This window comes from Austrofundulus limnaeus, unplaced genomic scaffold (genome assembly GCF_001266775.1).
Source record: "Austrofundulus limnaeus strain Quisiro unplaced genomic scaffold, Austrofundulus_limnaeus-1.0 Scaffold2233, whole genome shotgun sequence".
NCBI classification, from domain to species: Eukaryota; Metazoa; Chordata; class Actinopteri; order Cyprinodontiformes; family Rivulidae; genus Austrofundulus; species Austrofundulus limnaeus.
The window spans coordinates 12,122-21,939 of NW_013954635.1; the positions used below are offsets into that span (position 1 = coordinate 12,122).

Consider the following 9,818-nt stretch of genomic DNA (forward strand, 5'->3'; position numbering starts at 1 on the left):
TTTATATTCAATTAACGTATGATCCGATTAGTCAACTAATCGAAAAAATAATCGGTGATTAATCGATTATAAAAATAATCGTTTGTGGCAGCCCTAGATCCTTTTTTGGGTACCTTAGGATCACATCTCTGCTTTTTGTGGATGATGTGGTCCTATTGGCTTCATCAGATTGTGATCTCCAGCTCTCACTGGAGCTGTTCACAGCCGAGTGTGAAGCGGCCAGGATGAGGATCAGTGCCTCCAAATCCGAGACATGGTCTTGAGCCAGAAACCGGTAGGTTGTCGCCACCGGGTCGGKGAGTAGGTCCTGCCCCAAGTGGAGGAGTTTAAGCATCTCGGAGTCCTGTTCACAAATGAGGGAAGAATGGAGCTGGAGAATGACAGACAGATTGGTGCTGCATCTGCAGTGATGCGGGCGCTGTACCGGTCTGTTGTGGTGAAGCGAGAGCTGAGCCAGAAGGTGAAGCTCTCGATTTACCAGTCAGTCTACGTTCCTACCCTCACTTTGGATAGTGACCGAAAGAATGTGATCACGGACACAAGCGGCCGAAATGAGTTTCCTCTGCAGAGTGTCTGGGCTCTCCCAGGGTGAGAAGCTCAGCCATCGGGGAGGGACTCGGAGTACAGCCGCTGCTCCACCACGTTGAGAGGAGCCAGTTGAGGTGGCTCGGGCATCTGGTTAGGATGCCTCCTGGACGCCTCCCTGGTGAGGTGTTCATATAATGAGATTTTGTGTACTTCCTTGTTAATTTCTATCCCTTTAATATTAGCRTCATCTCTAATGATTTGAGCTAACGGTTCAATACTAATGGCGAAMAGAAGGGGTGAGAGCGAGCACCCGTCTGCACCCCCCGTTCTAGTAGAAATCTATCAGATCTAAAGCCGTTAACTTTAACTGCTGCCTGTGGAGAGGAGTAAAGTGTCTGCACCCAGTCAACAAAATATGGACCAAATCCAAAGCGTTTCAGAGTATGAATTAAATACTTCCAGGACACTCTGTCAAATGCCTTTTGGGCATCTAAGGATATGATTGCTGATTCAATCTTGCTTTCTTTTTGGACGCTTGTTAAATTCAGTAAGCGCCTTAAATTATCAGCATAGTACCTGCCTGCAATAAATCCTGTCTGATCGGGGTGTATGATTTGGGTGATGAATTTGTTAAGTCGTCTTGCTAGGATTGCAGTGAGTATGCGTAGGTCTGTGTTCAGCAGTGATATAGGTCTATAGGACTGGCAGTCTGTAGGATCCTTGCCCTCTTTGTGGATTTACTACTATTGTGGCTTCTGTCCAAGATGGTGCCATAGTTTTGGATTTTAAAGCATGATGATATGCTTTTAGTAGCAAAGGAGCCAGAAGGTCTATAAAGGTTTTATAAAAGTCATTGGCAAATCCATCTGGGCCTGGGCTTTTGTTGTTCTTAAATGATTTAATTATCTGCTTGATCTCCCATTCCTCAATCGGTTGATCTAATTTCGAAGCCGCCTCATCTGTTAAATGGTTCAATTTTATGTTCTTTAAAAAATCTGTGAGCTCTTGGTCATTATTACAGGTATCGGAGTTTGTATATAATAATTTGTAAAATTTCGCAAAGGCCTCTGCTATTTTGTCAGGTTTTGTCTCAACGGTATCTTGAGATTTTATTTTATGAACCATGTTGGAGGACTGTTGTTTTCTCAGTCTAAATGCCAATAACCTACTAGCCTTCTGGCCATATTCAAAATATTTTTGGTTWGTGAACCTCAAATTGCCCTCTACTTTATCTGACAATAGACTGCTTAGTTGTCTGCGGGTTGCATTTAATTCCTTCATGATTTTAGCTGAAACATGTCTTTTATGTTTAATCTCCAAATCGTTGATTTTGTCCTCCAGATCTTTTTGTTTAGCATTCTTCTGTTTTTTTTTCTTGCCGACGTGAAGGAAATTATGTGGCCCCGAAGGAATGCTTTGGCACAGTCCCATATTATCCGAGGTGATGTTTCTACAGATATACTGGTTTCTAAATACGTCTTGAGCTCTTCTGTAATAAATGCCATGAATACATTGTCGTTAAAAAGGGATGTGTTAAGCCTCCATTGTTTAGATATTGGTCTGTGTCCTATGTCCCATTTTAATAAGACAGGTGCATGGTCAGAGATAGTAATAGGAAATATTTCTATATCTACTATTCTATGCAGCTCTGACTTTGGGGTAAAAAATAATCGATCCTACAGTAGGATGCATGCCTGCTCGAGTAGAAAGTGAAGTCTTTAGTTCTGGGAAAACTGCTTCTCCATACGTCTACAATTCCTGTCACTATAATCTGATATTTAAGCAACCTACTCATTCTACAGAGCGGGGTTTTTGGAGTGGGTAATCTGTCCAATATTTGTGACAGAATACARTTGAAGTCCCCACCCAGCAACAACAGACYGGCACAGTGCTGTACTATTATCTTAAACAGTGACTTTATGAATTCAGGTGCATCTGTATTGGGTGCATACACATTTACAAGCGATACTTCTATGCCATCAATTGTACCATTAACCAAAACATATCTTCCCTCTGTGTCTCTAYGTAACAGCGTTTGTGTGAAATTAACCTGCCGGTGCAAAAGTATGACGACACCCTTTTTTTTCCCTGATCGGTGGGATGAGTAGAAGGCCTTATCTGCCCAAGACTTTTTTAATTTTTCATGCTCTGTATCAGACAGATGGGTTTCTTGCAAAAAAGCTATGTGACAGTTAATTTGTTTTATTTGATTCAATATTTTCTTTCTTTTGACTGGATTGTCGACCCCATTTACATTATAAGTTACAATTTTAAGTGGGTCACCCATTATCTCTACACGWTCTATGTTTTGACATCTCAAAAAATATGAATGACGACACACCCTTTATGCATAACACTGTCTTTTCTGTGAGGGGTCTAAGGAATACAAGTACACAATGTCCACAGAACCAAACAGAGGGGGATAAAGCAAAGTTTTGACAACTGTAGTCTGTATCTCTAGTCTCAACAAAATGAGTAAGAACAAATGATGATGCAAAAGAGTAACAGAAAGAAAATAAGTTCGCAGAAGAAAAAGAAGGTTGCGCAGGGTCCCCGGGGAACAGAGGGACCAGAACTAGAAAAACACAGAACGGGTAAATACTATKTTTAAGTACTTGGGACATAGTCCCCAGCAGCTAAATAAGCCGCTAAAGTGCACAGCCAAGATTGAATGTGTGTGCAGCAGGTGCGCTTAGATGTGTACAAGGTAAGAAATACACAAAAGTCACAATGGAGTAAATAATATAGCTACGTAACTTCAAATATACTGCAGGTTCCTGCAAACCTTAAAAAAAGAATCTAATGTAAAACAGCATATTTGCCCGTATCGTTAAATCTATAGATTTATCTTCATAAAACTTATGGAGAGAGCTGTATGAAAGTTAGCCATAACGATGAAAACTATTTTTCTGATATTGTCTCTATGAGCTCACGGTACCTTTATTTGACTGTCTCTGTCGGGGAAATATTGTTCCGGACGTATTCCATGGCTGTTTTGGGGTCAAGGAACTCCTTTTCAACATTATGATATGTAATCCGAAATCGGGCCGGGTAGAGGAGGCCATAGCGAAYGTCCTTGTTGCCCCGCAGCGCCCTCCGCACCTCCATGAAAGCGGCTCTTGCTTTGGCTACGCTGGCCGTGTAGTTGGGGAAGAAGGCGACGTGGTGCCCGTTGTAAAAGAGCGGAGCTCYGTCTCGGGCTCTCCTCAGGATCTCCGCCGCGTCCCCGTCATTATGTAGTTTAGCGATGATGACTCTTGGCGTCTCACGGTCCCTCRGTCTTCTCCCGGTAAGTGTGCGGTGTGAACAGTCCACCTTTTTGTCTCGATCCATCTTCAGAACTTCTTTGATGATTTTTGCCACAGCTTGTGTGGAGCTAGAGCCCGGGAGCTCTTCAATGCCTGCAATGCAGATATTGGACCTTCTCATTCTCCCCTCCAGATCTTCACATTTATCTTTGAGCRTTGACATTTCTTTCTGTAAACTTGTTACCGCAGACTGTAGTGAGGTGACTTCGTCTGACCACGTTGAAAAGCCACCTTTTAAGTCCAAGACGTCCGCCTTTACCATGTCCACTTCAGCTTGTATGGCCTTTGAGCTGTTAGCRATTTCGGAGCGGACCGCTTGCAGTTCGGATCTTATAGCTTGAAAATCTTCCGCTAATGCGCCTTTAAGCTCGTCTCATCACTTTAGCGATTTCTCCTCTCAGTGACGATAAAATGTCTGCTTTCATTTCTTCGTTACTCATGTTTGGACCTTCAGTCCCAGTGGTTGTCGGTGGRTCCGCGTCRTTTGTTGCCCGCTGTCTCGTGGTCCTAGCAGGCCTTATAGCATTAGCATCGCTTCCRTATTTATACTTTTGCAGTTTTTCGGCCATTCAGGATGATTTTGTTYGGGTTGTCCRACKGTTGTGATCTTAAGGTTTTCTCTCCAATGTTTCGACAAATATTAGCGTGGTTAATGCTGTTTTTTTATGTAATTTTTACGGATTTTGCAGGAGCTCTGAAAAGTACGTCTTACGCCATATCTTGCTCACCAGCGCTCCCCAGTGTAATATATTTTTAAACTTTTAGTTTAAAAATGATAAAAATTAACATCCTACTATATTTTTACAGTCTTTATTTTACAGTTAAAATACAGTGAATCCGGAAAGTATTCACAGCACATCACTTTTCCCACATTTTGTTACATTAGAGCCTTATTCCAAATTGAATTAAATTAATCTCTTCCCTCAAAATTCTACACAAAATACCTCACTATGACCATGTGAAAACAGTTTTCTTGAGAGTTCTGAAAATTTACTAAAAATAAAAAACTAAGAAATCACATTTATGTACTGTAAGTATTCACAGCCTTCGCCATGAAGCTCAAAATTGAGCTCAAGTGCATCCTGTTTCCACTGATCATCCTTGAGATGTTTTTATAGCTTAAATGGAGTCCACCTGTGGTAAATCCAGTTGATTGGACATGATTTGGAAAGGCACACACCTGTCTATATAAGGTCCCAGAGTTTGACTGCATGTCAGAGTACAAACACCAAGCATGAAGTCAAAAGAATTGTCTGTAGACCTACGAGACCAAATTGTCTCGAGGCACAAATCTAGGGAAGGATAGAGAAAAATTTCTGCTGCTTTGAAGGTCCCAAATGAGCACAGTGGCCTCCATCATTCATAATGGAAGAAATAATGGAAGAACCACCAGGACTCTTCCTAGAGATGGCCGGCCGTCTAAACAGAGTGATCGGGGGAGAAGGGCCTTGGTCATGGAAGTGACCAAGAACCCGATGGTTACTCGGTCAGAGCTCCAGTGTTCCTCCGTGGAAAGAGGAGAACCTTGCAGAAGGACAACCATCTCTGCAGCAGTCCACCAATCAGGCTGTATGGCAGAGTGGCCAGGCCAAAGCCACTCCTTAGTAAAAGGCACAAGGCAGCCCGTCAGGAATTTGCCAAAAGGCACCTGAAGGACTCTCAGACCATGAGAAACAAAATTCTCTGGTCTGATGAGACAAAGATTGAACTCTTTGGTGTGAATGTCAGGTGTCATGTTTGGAGGAAACCAGCCACTGCTCATCACGAGGCCAATGCCATCCCTACAGTCAAGCATGGCGGTGGCAGCATCATGCTATGGGGATGTTTTAAGCAGCAAGAACTGGCAGACTAGTCAGGATAGAGGGAAAGATCAATGCAGCAATGTACAGAGTCATCCTGGATGAAAACCTGCTCCAGAGCGCTCTTGACCTCAGACTGGGACCACGGTTCATTTTTCAGCAGGACAACGACCCAAAGCACACAGCCAAGACCTCAAAGGGCTGGCTTCAGGACCACTCTGTGAATGTCCTGGAGTGGCCCAGCCAGAGCCCTGATTTGAATCCGATTGAACATCTCTGAAGAGATCTGAAAATGGCTGTGCACAGACGTCTCCCATCCAAACTGATGGAGCTTCAGAGGTACTGCAAAGAAGAATGGGCAAAACTGCCTAAATATAGGTGTGCCAAGCTTGTGGCATCATATTCAAAAAGAACTGAGGCTGTAGTTGCTGCCAAAGGTGGTTTTACAAAGTATTAAGCAAAGGCTGTGAATACTTATGTAAATATGATTTCTTTGTTTTTTAATTTTAATGAACTTTCAAAACTCTCTTTTCACAAGGTCATAATGGGGTTTTTGTGTAGAATTTTGAGGAAAGACATTAATTTAATACAATTTGGAATAAGGCTGTAATGTAACAAAATGTGGAAAAAGTGAAGCGCTGTGAATACTTTCCAGATGCACTGTATATGTTTATCAAATAAAGTCTAATATTACATCATCTTTGTGAAGCTTAAAAAGAGGGTAGTCTCCTTTGCATCTGAAAATACATTTCCTCAAAGACAGTTTTTTATTCCGAAAAGGACTGGACTGAGAGGTACAATGAGCTCAGCAGACACGCAGGCCGGGGGTGGGTGTGTGCGCTCTGATGAGGAAGCTCAGTTCTAGTCCCAACCGGTGGTTTTCGCTCCCCTGCCTGGCTGCCTCAGGACACTACAGGATTTCTCAAACATGAATGAGTCAAAGCAAAACTCTGGGCATGTTTTTGATGAGAGGATAACATTATAACATGATATAAAACTCAAAAAGTTGATTTTACATGATATTGCCCCTTGAAAAGGTTTCTTAGTGAACATCTTCCTACAGCAACAATTTTCATGACACACAGACAAACTATACATCAAAACGTAGGCATTTCGATCTTCTTTCAGACAATGTTTCTGGTTTTGTTGTAGGACAAATGGTTTTCTCCCACAGTGTCTCAGAAAGAAAAGTGGTACCAGTTTCTATCTAATAATTTCCCATGTTAAATTTCCATCACTCTAGAGTTGAGAAGCAAAACAAAGAGCGTTTTGTAACTCGTCATACCTCTGACAAAGTGCTATAAAAATAAAAATAAAAATTCTGGAGTAAGAACCAATCTCTTCTCTCACTCACATTTCAAGAGTTATTTAAATAGACCTTAATCACTGTGGCTGTTTGAAAGATTTGTGAGTGATTCTTGCTGTTTCTTATTTTTTCCACAATCCACCCAAAGCCAAAGCAGGTATCACTACAAGAAAAGACTTACTGATGAACACAAAGTCATTGGAGGGGTAGGAGATGATGATRGGATCACTGAACAGACCAGGGGTGTGGTTTGTAGTGGGTGTGATTGTACTGGTGGGTGTGGTGCTGGTGGGCTGCTCTGTAGGGGGTCCTCTGTCTGTGAAGCTGGGCTCACTGAGCGGCTTCGATGACACATCCTGGGAGGATGGGACTAAGATGCAGAAAGAAAAGTTAAAAATTAGGAAGAAGCAAAGATGTGGTGCAAACAAGTGTTGGTGATATCTGTACTGTACCTGGCACCACAGACTCAGTTCTCTGCTCACTGATAATGGCAGACAGAAAGTCAATTTGCTCATCTAGTTCAGGGTAAGTGCTCCCCTTACCTGGAGCAAAACAGAAACAAAACATCTGTCACGCATTTACAAAAATACAAAAAAAGTTGCTGGAAAAAAGTGACAGACATTATAAAAAGTTATGCCTTCTTTTTACAATTCAGAACTTCACTGTAAAAAAAATCACTCAGTGCTAGGCAAGTCTTAATATGAGGTGGATCTACTCCAAAAAATAATAACACATGCCATTTTAACACAAGCTTTTTTCTTTTCTTTAAAAAAACTGCAGGTGAAAGGTGTGAAAAACTAAAGGCTTACTTTGGAAGATCTCTCTTTAACGCAGTTACATAACATTTTTTTAATTTTTATTTTGCAGACGTTGCAGAAACTAATTCTTTGCACAAGCTTCTGGCAGATCCTGKTCCCTGCGGGGGCATGCACCAAGTGTTGTGGGACTGATCGAACCTTCATTGGCGTGTTTATGTGGAGAAGCAGGTCGACTTCATTTATAAAGACAGTCAAATAAATCTGAAACCCTTAAAGAATACTTTTGTCCAGCATGGTCCAACTTCAGCAGATCTTAGCAGTGAGTTGAAGGGTTAGCAGTGAACACGTGTGGTGAGTTTACAGTTAGAATAAGGCTCAATACAAAGAAGCACAATTATTCTGAACAAGTAGGGATTGGAAGTTACTTTCAAATAATCAATGTCTCATTTATGTAGACATACTCAAAAAAATAAAACAGATTTTTTTTTTACACCAACACCTAGTAGTGACATACAAAGGTGTTTCCTAATGGAGCTTTCTATTGGAAGAGCTTTTATTTTACAGGACACCTCACTCCTAAAACAAGAAAGGTAAACAGTTGGGAAATTCCCAGGGTTTGTTTCTGCCATTGAAGTTTGTTTTGAAAGGCTTAGGAGGAGGAAATATTGCCACAGTTGAGCTCAGAATGTGTCCTGCTGCCTGTGGATCTGTGAAAATGAAGGAACATGAAGCTCACTGGCTGCAGCACATGTCTCTGTACCTGAAGCCTGTTTCTTTACAAGACGTTTCAGCTGCAAGGTTAGAGGTGAGCAAAGCTTTATTCAACTGGGAAATGTGACAGAATGTGTATGAAATACCAGTGTTTGGTTAGTTTAGAAACAGCACGGTTAACAAAAACACTGCCCTCATGTGTTAAAATGTGGAATTGCACTTGTCAAACTGCAGGCAGGATCATTGTGATGAAGGTCTCTTCAGGTGCATGACTCTGGACATTCAGAGGAAACTACGCAGGCAGGAGAGCAGAGGGATGCAGTGTCAGAGGGTAACAACTGTGAACATGTGTGTACATGCATGTGTGTACAGTGTTAAYGTGTGATAACAGCAACATGAACTCCACCTCCTTTCAGTTTCCCACAGGAACATAAGAGATGTGGAACTAGCACACTTTCACAGTTTATTTCTGGTGTGTGAACATACTGTATCAGAAGCTCAGTAACATCTTTTAACAAGGGTTTCATAGGAAACCATGACTGATTTGTAGAAATGTAAATGACCACAAATGTAATGAGAAAAGAAAGCCGATGGATTTCAATGCTTCATGACTTCATTTTCTCTGTGCTCATAAATCTAAAGAAACCTGTTTCAAAGCACTTTCACACATTCTTCTCTATAAAGTCCTGCAGCATGTGGAGTCAGAAACAATAAGGTGGGGTTACAGAGTAAAACTCTTACAGGCAGGACACACACTACTGTTCAAAGGTTTTAGAACACCCTCATTTTTCCATTTTTTTATTTGATATTTAAGCAGTTCAAGACCAATGAACAGCTTGAAAGGGTACAAAGGTAAGTGCTGAACTGCCAGAGGTTTAAAAATGTAAGGTTACCCAAGACTGAAAGTCCAGGTGTCTGCGAGTCCAGTTTCCTTCACCATCATAATGTACTCAGACACTGGTGCAAACAAGAATTAAACTCTCTAAAGTTGGCTACGTTTTTACCAAAAATCAACAAAAGAAAGTAAAATGCTGACTATGCCATTCCATGGCAGCAGAGCRGCAGCAAAAACATGATCACATCATGAGATGCTAAGACGCTGCAGMCGTCCTCTGCAGTAATGATGATGGGTAAGTTTGATGTGTAGCCTGGTTAAAACTAAACCCTGTCCTTCACTTTGCTTCGTACAAGGGTCTGGACTTGATGCATAGAGAATCGATTCCTGCAGGAGGCATGGCCTCTGCTGAAGCATGTGTGTGTGTTGTCCTTGTGAAGGAGGCTAAGCTAAGAAGCTAACCGGAAATTGTGTGCACTGTAAACAACCCAACTGAGAGGAGAAATACAGGTGCTGGTCATAAAATTAGAATATCATGAAAAAGTAGATTTATTTCAGTAATTCCATTTAAAA

The 9,818-nt window shown here is 41.6% G+C and overlaps 1 protein-coding gene across 1 annotated transcript; it reads right to left on the reverse strand.

The window, feature by feature from the left end:
• Positions 1–7,122: 7,122 nt before the first annotated feature.
• LOC106537298 (neural proliferation differentiation and control protein 1) lies at positions 7,123–7,483 on the reverse strand (the record flags this gene model as incomplete). The annotated part of the gene is given in 2 exon segments (XM_014034685.1): positions 7,123–7,311; positions 7,394–7,483. Coding segments are annotated over 2 exon segments (279 nt in total), but the record flags the coding sequence as incomplete, so codon positions are not given.
• Between the last annotated feature and the right edge of the window lie 2,335 nt (positions 7,484–9,818).